The 19,054-nt window shown below is 26.1% G+C and overlaps 1 protein-coding gene across 1 annotated transcript in view; it reads left to right on the top strand.

Annotated features, from left to right (window-relative positions):
- Nucleotides 1–7,463: 7,463 nt before the first annotated feature.
- Nucleotides 7,464–19,054, top strand: part of LOC101238395 (exocyst complex component 6B) — a 95,937-nt gene continuing 84,346 nt past the window's right edge. The window contains exons 1-2 of the mRNA XM_065793545.1: nt 7,464–7,527; nt 8,315–8,409. Of these exons, the coding sequence (XP_065649617.1) occupies nt 8,333–8,409 (77 nt within the window). The 5' untranslated portion in view covers nt 7,464–7,527; nt 8,315–8,332. The remainder of the gene's footprint in view (nt 7,528–8,314; nt 8,410–19,054) is intronic.

The following is a 19,054-nucleotide window of genomic DNA, read 5'->3' as shown; positions in this document are numbered from 1 at the left end:
TTAAAGACTTCTTGGGGCACCTATAGTAAATATTAAGACAAAAAGTATTTATTCTGAAGATCTTTTTAAGTAATATTTTAAAAAGATCAAAACATCTATCATTTCATGAGAAAGCAAACTACGAAGCTTTGTGACAAATCTGGAAAACGAGAAAACTCTTTCTGCTTCCGAGGAAGTTGCTTGAATTCTGTGGATGGCTAATTCATATTTCAAAATTGCTTCTGATTTTACACCAATTACTTCATATTCTTTTAACTGATCGGTGAAGGTCTTGACATTTTTGGCTTTTAAGCTACTGATTGATTTTGATTTAGAACTTCTTGTATTTCGGCAAAAAAAGATTGCAGCATAGACTTGAATATCTTTGTTGGAAGCGTAAAAAAATGTGTGGTTTTTATTTAAAAAAAAATCAGGGTTGTGCAAATAACGACTCAATGATACCAACATAATGTTTTTACAATTTTCGTATCTGAAGGTTTACGCCTCTGCAAAATTAGAACTGATGTCAGTTTCTACAACCTTCAATTTGCTATGTAACGTTTCCATAACAATGTTACACTCCAAAATTGTTGTCTTTGGTTTTTCCAAGCGAACTACAGCGTCAGCAATGACTTCCAATAAATCAGACAGCGATTTAAAGAAATACAAGTCAATTTTATCTAACATGTTTAGGCAGTTTAGCTGTTCGAGTGTTTTTTTTACAGCATCTAAGCAATCCAAAAATCTTTTGATTATCTGAAAACACTGTTCCATCTAGTGCAGTTGTCGATCAACAGCCCTTTGTCATGCGAAGATCCGTAAATTTCGTGTATTTTTTTTTTTCAGAACTTCATACCGAAACAATGAATACTTCAAAACTTAATTAGTATTCGAAGCATGCACGCACGCATGCACGCACACACACACACAGATATATATATATATATATATATATATATATATATATATATATATATATATATATATATATATATATATATATATATATATATATATATATATATGTATATATATGTATATATATATATATATATATATATATATATATATATATATGTATATATATGTATATATATATATATATATATATATATATATATATATATATATATATATATATATATATATATATATATATATATATATATATATACTAGGGTGACCCTTATATTAGCGAAACTTTTTTTTTTGGATTTTCAAAATGCATGCCCCCTATTTCTTTTTAAACTATTAACGCATGCGGACAGAACTCTGAAGATTTTGAAAATTGCTGTTTTTAACCCTTCTCGTTAAGTAGCTAAATCAATTAAAACACTTATATTTTATAAAATATTTATTAAAAGAATATAAAATTACAGATCAAGCAGGATATTTTCCTTAAAAGGTCTCTTTTTTAACAGCCTGGATACAGATTTCTATGCACTTGCACACGTAGCAAAAGTTGCTTTTGTTCTTCATTTGTAGTGATCAAACAATGAAAATCTTTAATAAGTTTTACTGCTCTTTTAGCTGCATCATTAACTACGCTTAAGGAAAAAAAATTTTCTTTATGTCTATATATAGACAACATCTTCATCCCACGTTGAAACGGGTCTCTGGAGGAAGTTCTCATTAATTTTTAATCAAGAAAATAAATTTATGCTCTTGACAGACACAAAGCCAAAGTGCTAGTTTATCCCTGGCGCTAATTTTGATCTGGGATTGCAAGAAACATATCCTTAGAGAGTACCCAGTAAACACGCTTTAGTTGGTACAACTGACGGGCCAGTATTGGCTATAGTTGGCATTCCGTGCCAACCATTAACCGACTTTATACCGAGTGTTTTTGAATTGTTAAAGTTTCCCGTAAGCTTTATAAATGTATAGATCATGGCTTACTATATAACTATATTACTATTATATAGTAAGCCATGGTATAACCAATTTCATGTGACGTATAAGCAAAATGTAAACAATGGGCGCGCGGATACTGGCAGGCAAAACAAAATTAAAATAGCGGTTTAACTATAGTAAGCCGTAACTATTTAAAATATTAAAATCAATTATCAATAGATAAAAATGAATATTTCAAACGCGATTGAATTAAATCCAGATAATTTTAATGAAAGTGTTTGGGAGAAAGACATTACAAAGTTGCCTGACATTACTTAGAGAGACATTTTAATTTTTCTCATAGACACTACTAGTGAGTTTACAAAAGAAAATACCAAAGCATATAAATCATTGGAGGTATATAAAACATATTTTTTGTGTGAGCATGTGCAGGATATTTGGTATGCTCCCAGCATCAACGAAGATTATTGTTTTATAAAAACTAAGGTTATATTTTATTTTTTTATTTATTACTTTATTTGAGACAACAAGTACAAGGTCCATAGTTGAAATAAACATAATCAGTTTATAATTCTGTCTGCATACACATGCCTGCAATAAATCTACTGCATACACAGCTGCGTTTTTATATACATATATCATATATGTATATGTGGGTTACATATATTATATGTGGGTTTTAAACTAACTTGTTTGCTCTTAATTTTAGTATATTAGTAGCAAAGCAATTTTTGTACACTATCACTATCAAATAACTAAGTTACGCTATATAGAATAGGAGAAATTAAATAAACATTTCATTGCATCCAACTTTTTTATAATTCAAAAAAAAGTTTTTACATTTTAGTGTATAGCAAAGTTGACAAACATTTGATTATATAGAAATAACTTTTCATATTTTACTGCAAATAGGTGTTATCTTTATTTAGGTTCTTCCAAGCCAGCGAGTCAGCATAAAAAGTTCCATGTATGATGTATGGGTTTGTCTTCACAAAGATGGGTGGGTTAAAAAAAGCAGTTGCACTTGTCCAGTGGGACTAGATTAAGTTTGCTCACATGTTGCAGCTCTACTTTTTAAACTTGAGGTTGCTGTGCATCACCGTTTAAATAGAGAAGATATATCAACAAGTCAGCTTTGTTCATGGAATGCCTCAAAGCGCAGTGTTAATTAAGTGCTTTGAGGAATTCCATTAACAATTAAGTTAATGCAGCACCATTAAGTGCTATGATTTTTAGTAAAAATAAAAAAAGAGAGAAAAAAGGAGACTACCGTCATTAATGTATCAATTATGTTTAAATTAAATGGGAATTGTTCACATCATTTTACATATCAGTCAGCAACTTTAACACCTTACGCCAATTTAATCCTAAATCTGTTATATTTACCAGCTTAGATAGTAATAACCATCATAAATCACTTGATACTGAGTCAGGTTCTGAAGATGAGATAAGTTGTTTAACAGAACCTATAACTAGCTTGTTTGATCCTACTTGCAAAGATATATCTCAGTTTTATTACAAACAGTATGCACCTTTTGATTCTTAATTTCCCATTGCAAAATGCCTAAGGCTCGTAACAGCTCGTAACTTTTTGCAAGGTAAACAGCTCTATAAAATTATTTGCTGTATGAATCATTATAGGCTTTTATATCGATAAACTAAAACTACCCTTAGTTATATATAAATACAGTTTATGTAAATATTCTTAAGCAAAATGTAAATAGATTTATAAAATTGATAAAGACAGAAAGGTGTGGTTTACTAGTTTTTTTTTTTTTTTTAATCTAAATTAGATTTCATACAATTCTGCAAAATATCATTGTATCGCTTTATAATGCTTTTGTTTAAATTTACTAGGGCCGATATTACAACCATTATATCATCGAACAGATCAATTTGTCTGATCGGCACAGTGGTTTGTAAAATTCTAAATTGTTTGACTCTGCCAATAATGCGTTCAACATGTATTCTTACATTTGACAGTTGCCTTGAAGTTCCAACTTCTTGCGGACTAAATTGTTGTTTTCCTTTTAAAAATGCTGGAATGTAAAGGTTTGCTCCTTTCTCTGCAAGCTCATCTTTAATGAGGAATCCCCTATCTGCTAAAATGCAATCTCCAAATTTTATATATTTGAAAAAGCCAGGTTGATTTGTTTGCTCCTTGTCCGAAACAGACAAAAAAGTAATTGCACCTGTTGGACTGATCCCAATTAAGTATTTTACTGTATTGTTGTATTTATAATTTGACCATGATTGAACACGAGTTGTTAGATTTGATATCTTTCAATAAAAATCTCATAGCAGTCAATTATGCATACACAGTCTCTAAACTTCTTCATAAAACACTCTGGCAGGTTACTTCTTATTACACATTTACTAGGCCATTTTATTAAGGGCTATAAGCAAATGGCTAGTCCTGGTAACCAATTTCTCAAAATTCTGGATATTACACTTTCACAGACACTAAAACGAAATGCAATATCTTTATTTAACAACCCAAGTCGCAATTTTATAAGTATAATTAACAAATGGTTTTCTTTCACATGTTTATTATAATTTATTTCCTTGAGTAAAACGTGACTTATGTGGTTTTCGTCACATAAGTCACGTTTTACTCAAGAAAATAAATTACGCGGATTTATGCCCATTAAAAAAGACTTATCTCCTATATATTTTCAACCTTCACTAAATAGTTTGAGCCTATCCGGGAAAAGCAGAACTCTACGTCCATGGCTTTCCTAATTTTCTCCATTTCTATGCGAAACTTGTTGCATGACCATAAAATCTTGGAAGGCCATTGTTGCATGACCATAAAATCTTGTACAAAATCCAAAGTTTTTATTCGGTCAAAAAGAGTCACACGCAGCAGAGTGTGTTTTGTCAGGAAAAAAAAGAATTAAGAAACTCTAATTTTGGATAGTTACGAATAATAGAAAATATATAACGCTTTCTTTCAAAAAATGGGCACATGCCGATGATTCTAGAAATCACTTAGCAGGTGACATTTGCGTTTTTTCCATTGGACCCATCATATTACCGTAAACCGGGGTTACTTTGAGCGTTTTTGAGATATTTTTACTCGCTCTTTCTTCACTATTGACAATATTTGAAATTTAACAAAATGAATATAGGGGCTAAGATTGACTCTTACATAATTCAAATTCAAAATAATATTTAAATAAAAGGATTTTGTATAATATCAATTTAAATAGTCATTCAAAGTTACCCCACAAATGGGGTAACTTTGAATGCGTTTTTTTGTAAAAGCAAGACCTATTCAAAAACGCACTGTTTTCTTTTAATATTTAATAAAAACAACAATCTAGTATCACAATAATTTATTTTTGCTAAAATAAAATAATATTTTTTATAACAAACACCCATTTAGTATTTTATTTCATTTTAATGGGTAAGTTTTAAGTGGACTAGCATAAAAAAAGTCTCATTTGCATCAGTTTTACTGACAGACAATGCAAAAAAAGGGCAAAAGTAATTTTTTTTCTTCCCTTTGAGCTTTTTCCTTTATATCAACATAAAACAATAGTTAAGTAAAATAATTACTGCTTGGCTTACTAAAATTACAACTACCATCTGGCAAATGATTTAAGATTATACTTATATCTAATGGATAAATCCCATATTTCTTTCAAAGCCACTAAGCTACTAAGTTGCTGATTACCTTTTGATCTGAAAAAAGTAATGTTTATAAATTTATTTTTTGTAATTGTCTGTGCTTTTTTTTTTGTAACAAGAGGTTTTCGATTGATCAAGAATTTTCCTCTAATACTATTAAAGAGGTCCATACAATGTAACATCAAGAGGTTGCAATAAATGGGTAGAGTTACCAGTTATATAACAAGATACTGTTTTCTTTGCAATAAGATAATATTTTCTTTAGAAAATTCAAGTACCTTTTCACTGGAAAGATTGCTTAGATTATAACTAATAGAAACTTTAACTCCTACAATTTGACAAAAAACAATAACAAACCAGTCAAAAGAGTGAATAGAGTCAAACCATTCTGACTTTAATTGTATTGTACATTAGGTGGTCCACTTTTGGTCCTTGTTGTCCATAAATATCAGCCTTCCATGTGATTTCGGATTAAGTTTTTAAACTTTATTATACAAAGCGGTAACTTGCACCCAATGAACATCTAATGCTTTCATCTTATAATGTTTATTGTTACCATAAAATTTGAAAACTGGCACTCAGTATAATTTATATACTGCCTTACGTCAGTTTTTTTTCATATAAATGTGGGATAATACTGGTATGAAAAACTAAACAAAAACAAATTTAAAGATAAATAATAGTACTTTCAATGTATATATATGTATATATATTTATATATGTGTGTGTGTGTATACATATATATATATATATATATATATATATATATATATATATATATATATATATATATATATATATATATATATATATATATATATATATGTGTGTGTGTGTGTGTGTGTGTGTGTGTATATATGTGTGTGTGTGTATACATATATATATATATATATATATATATATATATATATATATATATATATATATATATATATATATATATATATATATATATGTGTGTGTGTGTGTGTGTGTGTGTGTCTACGATGTAGACACACACATATGTTTATATGTGTGAATGTGTTTATGTTTATACACACACACGCATATAAATGTTTACATATCTGTGTGTGTTCACATACAGAAACAATGTGTATGTATGAGTGACTTACTGTTTATACAAATGATATTTTAATTTTTACTCATAATAATATCAAATATAATACATGTATGACGAAGGAATTTCTTAAGTTGTTTCATGATTTCAACTATTTATGTAGTGGGGTTATTTTGAACCTTATTCAAAGTTCGCACTTATGCCAATTCGCACTTATGCCAATGTTTGCAAATTCTTTCGGCGCACTTATGCTAATTCGCGCTTGTGCCAGTTCGCACTTATGCCAGTTTTTGCTATTGATTCGCACATATGCCAGTTCGCACTTATGCCAGTTCGCACTTATGCCAATGTTTGCAAATTCTTTTGGCGCACTTATGCCAGTTCGCGCTTGTGCTAGTTCGCACTTATGCCAGTTTTTGCAAGTGATTCGCACTTATGCCAGTTCGCGCTTGTGCCAGTTCGCACTTATGCCAGTTCGCACTTATGCCAGTCGCACTTATGCAGATTCGCAGTTATGAAATTCGCACTTATCTAGTCGCCCCGGTATTGAAGTCTCTCTTTTCAAACCTCTATTCCAACGTTGAGCATCCTTGACGTCCGAAAACCGAGATGTTAGGGAATAAGCAATTTGGGTGATAGTGGGGACAGGCGCTTCGCAGTGTACATACATTGACTGATCTATTTAGCCATAGACACAGTGAGTGTGCATACATCGACTAAGGGTTTGGATTTGGGCAGGTTGTCTTGAACTAAATGAATCATCTTTTTGATGTTTGCGGACTTAAAGGAGACCATCGGAATAGAGATTTAATAAGAGAGCTTAACCACTGATCTCAAAATAATAATATTATTTTGGATCTGATCAGTCTGGATCTCAAAATAATAATATTATTTTGAGATCAGTGGAGCTTACCTCATATTGTGATGACATTATGATAATCAACTTTGAAAAAAAGTAAATTACGGAAACCGAATTCGATAAACAACTCGGGTCATTTTTAAATGGGAGATTTATTATTTTATCATAAATATTGTATCTTCCATATACTATTTTGAGACATTTTATTTAAATTTTTAAAGCTAATGATAATTCAAATAATAGAATAGATGAAATTATAAGTTATCAATTATAGGAAAATTTGAGGCCTTAAAATCTTTTTGTTTGAAACAATTTATTTATTAATTTTAATTTTCAACCTCCTTAGTATTTAAAGTGGTTGAAAAGATTTCAAACATAAACAAAGATTCTCCTATAATTTTATGTTATATATATATATATATATATATATATATATATATATATATATATATATATATATATATATATATTTATGTTTTAAAAATATATATAAATACGAATATATATGTATTTATTTATAAAAATAATAATAACTTATATATATATTATATATATATATATATATATATATATATATATATATATATATATATATGTATATATATATATATATATATATATATATATATATATATATATATATATATATATATATATATATACACTCCTTAATAGTTTTTTTACAATTGTTACAAATTGTTACAATTTGATCTATTTTACAATTATTGAATAATTGTAATATAATAATTTAAATTAAAAAAGAAATTTCAAGTTTTATGTCATTTGGCAATCAAATAGCCTTATTATTTTCTATTTTTTGAAATAATATGGCTAAATGGTTGTCCAATTGCACGAAACTAAAGTTCTATAAAAAAAATTGTATTTTTTAAAATTTTAGTTATGGCTTAGTTGTTTTTAAATTTTGTTTTCATTTTTCACAGTTAAAAAATATGGCTGTTGATCAAAGGCTTGATTCATTGATCGGAGAAATAGAATCCAGTGATTCACCTATTGGACCTGTTTTAAGGTAGTATATTGTCATTAGATATGATAATAAAAATTTTATATTAAATATTATAATAAATTTAATAAAAATTTGCTCTAAAAAATGAAAATACTTAAATTAGCTTATATCTTTATATATTTTTATAACTTTATCAAAACTCAAAAGAATGAATGAATAATAATATGAAGAATTACATATATATATATATATATATATATATATATATATATATATATATATATATATATATATATATATATATATATATATATATCAGAAATATATATACCATATCAGAAATGCATTTCTGATGAATCTTTGTTGATGAAACACAGTGTTAAATAGAAAAAATTTTTGTTAAGTGATTTTCTACTAATATATATATATATATATATATATATATATATATATATATATATATATATATATATATATATATATATATATATATATATATATATATATATATATATATATATATATATATATATATATATATATATATATATATATATATATATATATATATGTATATATATATGTTAGGGTGTCCCAGAAATTTTTTTTTTCTGAATTCAATATTATGTCAATCCTCCTTATTTGGTCCCAGTAAATCACCATAAAAATATCAGGGCTCAAAGTCACTGTTTTTGTCACTGAAGAAGGTGAATTTGGAAAAAACTTGCATATAAATTTGAATGAGTTTTTTTTCCATTTATTGATTTAAACTCCAGTAGTATTCAATATTTTTATAAAAATCAAATTGTTATAATCAAATTAACTTAAAGTTAATTATCCAATTCATTAATTTTGACTGCTATACTTGCTGGAACTTTTAAAAAGTTTCATAATTATTTTATTTTTTATAATAATTGTGTCGTTTTAAAATGTTTTTAAAGTAAAATAGTACGGACTACAAAAAAAGTTTGGTGGTGTAAGACTTATTAAACTTTTGTTAGAAAAAGTATATTTCAAAAACAAAAATATACCCATAAAGTGCTTTTTTTATCAAAATATTTTTCAAGTCTTGTTTAATGGCACATTTAGACTTTCCGCTGGTTGTCTAAAACCACCATCATCGTGTCTTGGAGCCTGTCTTCTGAATGTATCCATCCAATGAAATTCTGCACCAGTTTGATGTGTCTTTCAGCCCTGTCATTAATAACTGCTAATTGACGTACACTGGACATAATTGTCTTATTTAAAAAGATTTATTACTGAAACTTTTCTCCAAATTTGACATTCCTTTTTCCATGAGAGAATTCCATCTTTGGTTATACCAAGATGGAGAAAAAAGAGACACTCCTGAGAAACAAAGTCTGATAGTTTTGAGAATGTTGTTCTTTTCCAAAGCTCTTCATCTCTGGAACATCTCATTTTTACAGATCTACAAGAATATCCATCCTCTCTTTCTCTTCTAAGCACTGGTCAGCTAAAGCAAAGATAACACACTGTGGTTTAAAAATTAAATGTGTCTGAGAATACTAAGGTTACGAGCTTTGCCAATCTTTCCGTACTTCTTGGACTAAAGTGGGTCTATCATAAAGATCATTGGATTAAGCCTGAGCTGCCATTGGGCTCTTCAGAAATAATAAACAGTGAAAGATCACAATATAATCTGTTGCATCCTGTATCATCTTAATCTCATTGATACTGAGTTGCTTGCTGTAATTCTTGGTCATTTGATTTCTAACAGATACAATGAATCAGCCATAAATCTTGCTTTGTTTTGTGCAACTAGTTGTAGAAACCTGAAGTTCAATAAATCTGCCCTAAGGTAAAAAGCTACCAGTTAACATAAATACTTGTAATCACCACTGTCAAAAATATTTGTTTTAAGAGCTATCGTGCAGAACTGCATTGTTTCATTTGCAAGATTATAAAAGAGGGTTACAAGAGCAAAGTCAGGTCTGTTCCAATCAAATTTCTCAATGTTGCCAATGTATTCACACCTTTTTTAATCTTAGGCCAAAGATCCCAATGTTTTTTGTATAAGGATCAACTGGGTACCTTTATTTCTCCCTGTATTTCCATCATAACATGATGAACATCTCATTCCATTATATGGTGCCTAAATTTATTATTATTATCTTTTTCCGCCATTACTCTCAGAAAAAATTAAAAGAAAAAAAATGCCTGTAATTTATATAATAAAATATCATACTTGCACATTAGCCAAAGAATTGGATAAGGTAGAGGATAAACTGCAATATTTCTAATTGTACCATTATGTTTTCCAGTGTTTGAGTGAGTTATGCCAGCATAACAACCTATGATCTGGTCTGTTAAGTCATAATATTCCACAAGACTTTAGATAGCCAGTGCTTAATCTTTCCCTTCGGAGGAGTGTCTTTCAAGTATTCTCAGAAGAAAGTCAAGTGAGCTGGACTCTAGAGAGGAAACACTAATTGACAACCTTTCTACTGTTTCTGAAATTTTATTCTCCACCCTGAACTGTTTGACCAACTTTGTGTCAAAGTGAAGAACAAGTTTTAAATCCCTTATCTTATCCAGGTTCTGCTCTCATACTATAAGTGCTTCATTCTCTATAATTTCATGGTTTTTTCTTGCCATCTGCAACTTAGAAATATTCAACATGTCAAAATCTACTCCCCTACTCCCCTTGTCATATACTTCACTTTTTTATACATAAAATTAGCAACTAGTTTTGCAAATATTTTTTCATTATTGTAGGACATCTCGACCATGTCCCCTTTTAAACATCTCTTCAAAAAAATTTTTATGTATATACTGTTGCCATATCTGGGGCGGATCTTCTAATGATGCCCTTTCTCTTTTAGACAAGGTGCAAAAATGTATTGCAAACATAGTTGACCTGCTCTTGCAGCCAACCTCCAACCATTATCACGTTGTCTTAATGTTGCTTCTCTTTCTCTTTTCTACAAATACTATAATGGGCACTGGTCTAAAGAGCTAGTGTCTCTTATTCCATATACTAAAATTCATTCTCGTATTACTCGTCATTCAATTAAGTCTCATCCCTTTTCTGTGACTGTTCCTAAGTGCTCTAAAAACTCTTATTCCTCAAGCTTTTTTCCTCGAACATCAGATTTTTGGAATTCGCTTCCTTTCCTTGCTTTCCTGATTCATTTAATTTGCAATCTTTTAAGTCGTCTGTCAATCGTTATCTTGCTCTACAATCTTTATCTTTTCTCTTCCAGTAACTTCCAACTTTAATTAGTGGCAGCCTTGTTGGAAGTTAAAATGTTTAAAATAGAAAAGAAAAAAAAAAAAAAAAGTAAAAATATTTCAAATAAATTTGTTTCACAGAATACTTAATTTTTATGACAAGAGATTTTTATATTTAGTCGGTTTCTTAATCGACTGTTCACTGATAATAAATTTTTCATCAAAGTCTGCTTTGTTCCAAATGTTAACCAGCTCCCTTATGATGCACACATTTGATATTTTATTTCTGCTATCAGCATAACACATACCACCACTGCATTTAAGCTTCCCTGTACTCCCCAGAGAACATTTTTGGATAACAATGTTTTGATTGCAGTTGCATGACTTTGGTTAATCCAGTAAATTCTGTGACAAACTTCCCTACCAGTTGGAAGTCTATTTGAAGAAAATATCTGGAGAAGGTACCCTAAGAGATAAAGAATTTTTTTTTTTTAATATCTTTACTTCCAACAAGGCTGCAAGCAACCACTAATTAGAGTTGGAAGTTACTGGAAGAGAATAGATAAAGATTGTTGAGCAAGATAACGATTGGCAGATGACTTAAAAGATTGCAAATTATGTGAATCAAGAATACAAGATGAAGGAAGCGAATTCCATAGGACTGATGTTCAAGAAAAAAAAAACTAGACAAATAAAAGTTTTTGGAGCACTTAGGAACAGTCACATGAAAAGGATTTAATTGAATGACGAGTAACATGAGAATGAATTTTAGTAGATAGCAAAAGAGACACTAGCTCTTTAGAGCAGTGTCTATTATAGTATTTGTAGAAAAGAGAAAGAGAAGCAACATTACGACGATGTGATAATGGTTGGAGGTTGGCAGAGTCCAACTATTTTTACAATGCCTTTTTGCATCTTGTCTAAAAGAGAAAGGGCATCTTTAGAATTTAGTTTTTATTTCTTCCTGTAGCTTTTCCAACATGCCATACACTAGCCATATTGAATATTATTTTTTATATCATAAAATGCAACAGAATTGATCACAAAGTATACAATATTTATATATATATATTACATATATGTAAAATATATATTTGTCATTAAGTAATTAATATGTATATAATTGTCATTAAGTAATTAAATTTATAAATCTCAAATTAGAACTAAGTAGCAGTATACAATATACACTGCTACTGTTTTTTAACATCCTAATAACTGATAATTTATTAAAAGTTTATTTCTCGTATTTCTGAATATATTTGCAGAGTTTTAATTAAAAAAATGCAAAAAACTCTGCAAACTCATTTAAATATATATGAAACTTTTTTCTAAAGCACCTTCTTCAGCTTAACAATGACTTTGAAGCCAGATATTTTTATGCTGGTCTACTAGGACCAAATAAGGAGGATTGACATAGTGCACAATATTAAATTTAAAAGTTTTTTTTTTCTGGGACACCCATATATATATATATATATATATATATATATATATATATATATATATATATATATATATATATATATATATCATATATATATATATATATATATATATATATATATATATATATATATATATACATATATATATATATATATATATATATATATATATATATATATATATATATATATATATATATATATATATATATATATATATAAAACCTATTTCATTAATTTGATTATCGTTTAATTTAAATCTAATATGTTGTTTTCATTTGTTTCATATAATTTTATTTATTGAAAGTTTTAATATATATATATATATATATATATATATATATATATATATATATATATATATATATATATATATATATATATATATATATATATATATATATATATTAAGACAATTTCTCATTACAAAAACTAACAAAAATAAGTACTGAATTAAAAAAAAAAAATTAAAAACAAAAAATTATTAGCTAAAAAATAGTACACGTTAAATTTTATTTTATATTAGCGCCAGTTTTGATATTTTAATTTTGTTTGTTTGTTTTTTAATAATAATTGATTTTATCAACAATAAAAAAAAGTAATTATCACAAACTTTTCATCTTTTAAAGAGTTTATTATTTTATAATTAAATATAAACTTCTTCTATAGATATAAATTTATTATTAATTTTTCAAAATAATATTTCAGGGGAGTTTAGACCCTTGTTATCAAGAATAAATATACTTGATAAGTACAGAGTTTTATCTATAGAAGTTTTTCATTTAGTTATTACAAGTATTTACTCTTGAAGCAATATAGCACTTGCAATGTCTTTGTTTATATTAATGTTTTATTTTAGAAAAAATAATAGTTTAGAAAAATAATATTTTATAACAGTTACTTCAGCTTTATGTAATTAACAGATTGTGCAATATCAAAAAAGTAAAGACAGAAATTTCCTTATGATTAAAAAAAGAATTTGATTTAAATAGATATTTAAATTCTTTGTAAATATGTTTTAAACCTGTATAAAAAACTTTTTTTGTAATAAGGCGTGAGTGAAAGTAAAAGCACAACGGTATATATTTATTTATAAATGGTACTTGAAAACTTAAATCTTTGTTTGTCACAAAAAAAGTGCAGATAAAGTAATTGAACTTGAGTTTTTTTTTCAACAAATTAATTTATGTTAAATGATAATAATTAAAATGTACTGTTAAATTTAATTTGATAAAAATTTAATTACTTAAACAAAAGAAATTGAAACAAAATAGACACTCTACAATATGTACATTTACAAAATAACACTTCTAGATTTGTTTTTCTTAATTAGTAGATTAAACTTATTTTGCAGTAATTTATTTTGTCGCAGTACTTTAAAAACATTAATTTGTTTCTAAATGAAAAAAAAGTTGAAGATAATTTTATGATGTCAAAATCACAATGAGCTAATGTACTGGGCTGTTTTTATATAAAACAAGGCCATGTTAATTCACCAGGCCGAGAAGGCCACTACAGTCGAAGAGGCTACTGTAAATATGGTTAAAGCCTCTCTCAACTCTATAACTCTAAAATAAGAACCTTGACAAAAAAAGCCACTGTGGAGAAACAAGTTTTTATGGGTTTCTTTTAAGTTTTGTTTAATAACTTTGTAAAAAGTAAAAAAAAATTAATAAATTTGTTTTCTGTTACTTTGATAAAAAGTTTAATAATCTTTGAGTTTTTTTTGTTTTTAATTTTATCTGAATTTTTTTCATTTGTAAGTAGCGCATATATTCAACATAATTGTAATAGCTTAATGCAGTGGCATGCTGGCCCTAGAAACAATGCAAGAATCCTGCATGGGCATTATGCCATAAATTGTAATTCTGATATTAATATATTATAAATATTTGCAACATTTACGAAAGTCTTTTTCATAAAAGTTTTCATAAAAGGATTTACTAATAAATCGTTAAAAGAAGAAAAAAAAAATTTTATTTTTATTTTAAAATAGTTTTAAAATAAAATTATTTGCTATTTGAATACTTTTTACTGTCTAATAAAATTTAAAAAGTTATTTAAAAAAAAAACTGTTTTTCAAGCACAAAAATTTTCATTTTTAGCATGAAAATTATATTTAACAATAAAAAAAAAAAATTTTAAATCTAATTTGTGCTTTTAGTTGTTTTATCTGAATCCAAATAGTCTTCATTCTCTATAGTATGATTTTTTTTGTTTGATTTTAAACTGTGTTTTTCTAATTGAAAGTTAAACGCTTTAAGAAATTCTAGTTTTTATAAGTCTATAAATCTAGTTTTATCAGCGGTTTCAGAAAAATTTTTATTTTATAACTTGGTATATATTAATTATAACCAAGCGTTATAAATAAAACTTATAATGCTTGGTTATCTATTCTTCAGTTACTTAAGGTTATAAAAATATTTTTTAACTCAAAATGTTGTTTTAATAATTAACCATAGCGCTATAAAAATTATCTATTAATTTTTCTACGTTCTTTTTATCATTCGAAATTCATTTAAAAATTATCATTATTACATTTTAAAAATTATCATTATTACATTTTAAAAATTATCATTATTACATTTTAAAGCAATAATGTCAATGATGTTCCTTTTATAATACAATGTAACGCTAATTAATCTACATTTTATTTAGATGCACTTCGTTTAATAACCTTATGTAACTACACGTTGTAATAAAATGTAGTGTTAATATATTTATTTACTGTTTATATATTTATGTAGCGTTTATATATTATCTAAAAATATTCATTTGATGTAATAAAGTTGCCCAAAAGGGCGACTATTGGTTTTTATCAGCAGTTCTAGTTTTTTTTTTTCTTTTTTAAATTCAAGAATTTCATAAAAAGAAAAGTAACTAAAATGATAATAAAACTATATTTTAAAAGTCGCAATGTCAAAGTTTGTTTTTCACTTTTTCTATTAGTAATTAGCACATTAAAAAGTTGTACAAACTTTTAAACGTATTTAATAAAATACTTCCTAAATAAAAACTAAAAAGTTTTATTGTTTAAACAAAAATACTATTTTGCTTTTATTTTTTTACAAATTATATCTAAGGATTTAGAGATAAAGTAATAGAACTAAATTTGGCAAAAAAAAATGCTTTGACAGGCCTTGTTAAAAATTGTTACGCAGCTCACATTTTTTGTTAATTTGAAATAGTTTAGATAAGGGAAAACATTTTTGTAAAACGTAATCATTAAAAGCATTTAGTTAGGCAAAACGTTTTTTTATTTTTATTTTGAATATTTAAATCATCTTTTAATATTGTTTATGTGATGTTTATTCAGAAAATATAAGGTCGTAAAAAAAGTATTTAACCGCAACAGAGAATTTTTTAAAGAAACAAATTGTTTTATAAAAAAGATTTTTAATTTTAAAAGTTTAAATTTAAATTTAGTTTTTAAGAAATGTAAAATAGTTTTGCAAATTTTAATCAAGAAATTTTTTTCTTATCGTCTGTCAAGTCTCTCCATCATAGATTATCACAGAATATAATATGCAAAAAAAAAAGTTAAAGTCTTTTTATTTTCTTATAAAAAGAGAGAAGTGCTTTTATTTAAGAGAATTCTTTTCACAAATGTATTAAAAAAATTTTGTTTCTTATTAATTCAATATTGTGTAAAGTTCTTTTGACTTAATACATTTACCAATATGAATTATGTTTACAATACCTTATTGGTAACTGATAAAATCTATCTATAAATTGGTTATAATCTTTATTAAAAATTATACATTAACTGCATAAAAATTAAAATAAATAACTTGTGATAAACAGACAAAAGATTATGTTAAGTATAAGATTATTTTAGGAATAAAATTATAAGGAAATATACGATTTTTCAAATACTAAATGTAGATTTTATTAGTAATTTTTGTTAAATTAGTTTAAATAATTTTTAACGCAATTTAAAACTAAATTTGAATTCAACGCAATACTTTAAAGTACTTTCAAAATATCAATAGTTTTCAGGTTCCTGTGACAAATATGATCTTAATAGTTACAACACATTAAAAGCAAAGGGTTTTAAAGTGTTAGAAAATTATTTTTTAATATATGTCAATACTTTGTTGTAAAAAAGAGAGTCTATTTTTTTTTATTAAAATAAGTGCTCAATTCAAGTGAAAAACTTAATGGCGTATATGTAGGCATGCAGCCCTCAGAATTAGGAAAAATAAAGTCAGCAATAATTTGCTGACCTTAATCTATATGAGGTCGGCATCAGGTTGACAGCAAAAGTGTAAAACAAAGGTTTGATCTTAAAATATAGAAAGGAGGTCAGCGATTTTTTGCCAACCTTAAACACTTCTAAATTGGCAGTTAGGTCGGCACTGCCAAATGTCGACCCTAATTCCAATGGTTGGGCATGTGCTTTATCTGAAAGTAGAATGTTATCAATAGTTTACAATATTACTTATATTTATACAAATTATATCAAGCCTACACTTAGCCCTATTAAGAAAAATGTCTAGAATATGGGCAACTCAAAAAGTTGGCAGGCAACCAAAATTAATGAACTGATTACTTACAGTCTCCCTTCTGACGACAGACCAAAAGTCCATGTGTACACCCCTGATATATACAGGCCTTGTTATGAAACATTACGCTGTTTGCATTTTACATACAAAATGAAGGTTTTACTTACATATTAAGCCAATTACATAACCAAAAACTTTTTTGGATTGGAATATTTGAACAGTTTCAGTTAGAATATTTAAAGAGTTTTTTGAAATAGTTCATACAGAAAACATTAAGCATCAGTCGTTGTAAAACATTTTCACCGAAATTGTAAAAAAGTTTTTTTTTTTTTTAGATAAAATTTAATAAAATAAATTTTTTTTTACTTCTGTTTTTAAAAAAAAATTTCATTTAAAATTATTTTATTATATTTACAATAAATTTATTATTAAACATTAATAAACTTAAATTTATTTAATAAATTTAATTTCGCTTTACATATTTTTTACATTACAATTTTTTTTCTACTTATCAAAGTTCTTTTTATCAAATTTTTCTATGTTGGTTTTACATTTAACTATTTTGTTTATTTATAATTTCAAATCAATAAATGTTTTTCATCCTGTTACGAAACGATGTTATGAAATATTTATATACTAAAGTATATAAATATGTATATAAATGTGTGGCTGATTAAGCCATAATCAAGTCTATAGGCAAAGTTATTTTAGAGAATTTTTTTAAGTAAATTTAATATTACAAATTTATGAAAAGAGTTTTAGTTTTTAAATTGTTTTTTAACAAAAAAATTTTTATTGTCATTAATTTTTTAGATTGATCATAGAATGAATGTCAATTTGAAATGATTAACTTGATTATAAGGAGTAGACAAAGATTTTGTGAAAGCCAAAATGTTAAAAAAAGTTTTTGATAGTTTATATTTATTTTTTGATTGTTAAGAAATCACCCATAAGCAATTGCCCCCTTATTTAAAAAAAAAACAACAACCAAATTGTGAGAAAGCAAACATAAGGCATTAATGTTGTGTTATGAATGTTTTAAAAAATAAATAGGAATATACGTTTTTCAAAATAAGGAAAGACTTTTTTTCCAAAAAATCTTATTTAAATTTCATTGATTTTTTTTTTTATAACATTGTTTAATTTAAAGAGTTTAAGCGTGGTTTCAAATTTAATTTTAATTGTTTCATATCAAGTTTAATGTGGCACTTTAAAATACGTAGCTGATGTAGTTTAACTATTATTTATATAAATATGTATATTGAGTAAAATTACATTTGCTTTGCGCTTTTTTGTTATGCAACAAAATCTTGTTCCAAGACCTGTATATATATATATATATAAAAATGTATATATATATAAATATATATATATATATAAATATATATATATATATAAATATATATATATATAAATATATATATATATATAAATATATATACATAAATATATATATATATATATATATATATATATATATATATATATATATATATATATATATATATATATATATATATATATATATATATATATATATATATATATATATATATGAATATATAT

Source organism: Hydra vulgaris, chromosome 03 (assembly GCF_038396675.1).
Source record: "Hydra vulgaris chromosome 03, alternate assembly HydraT2T_AEP".
Lineage (NCBI taxonomy): Eukaryota > Metazoa > Cnidaria > Hydrozoa > Anthoathecata > Hydridae > Hydra > Hydra vulgaris.
Note: the sequence above shows the minus strand (reverse complement) of the source record. Positions and strands in the feature narration are given on the sequence as shown.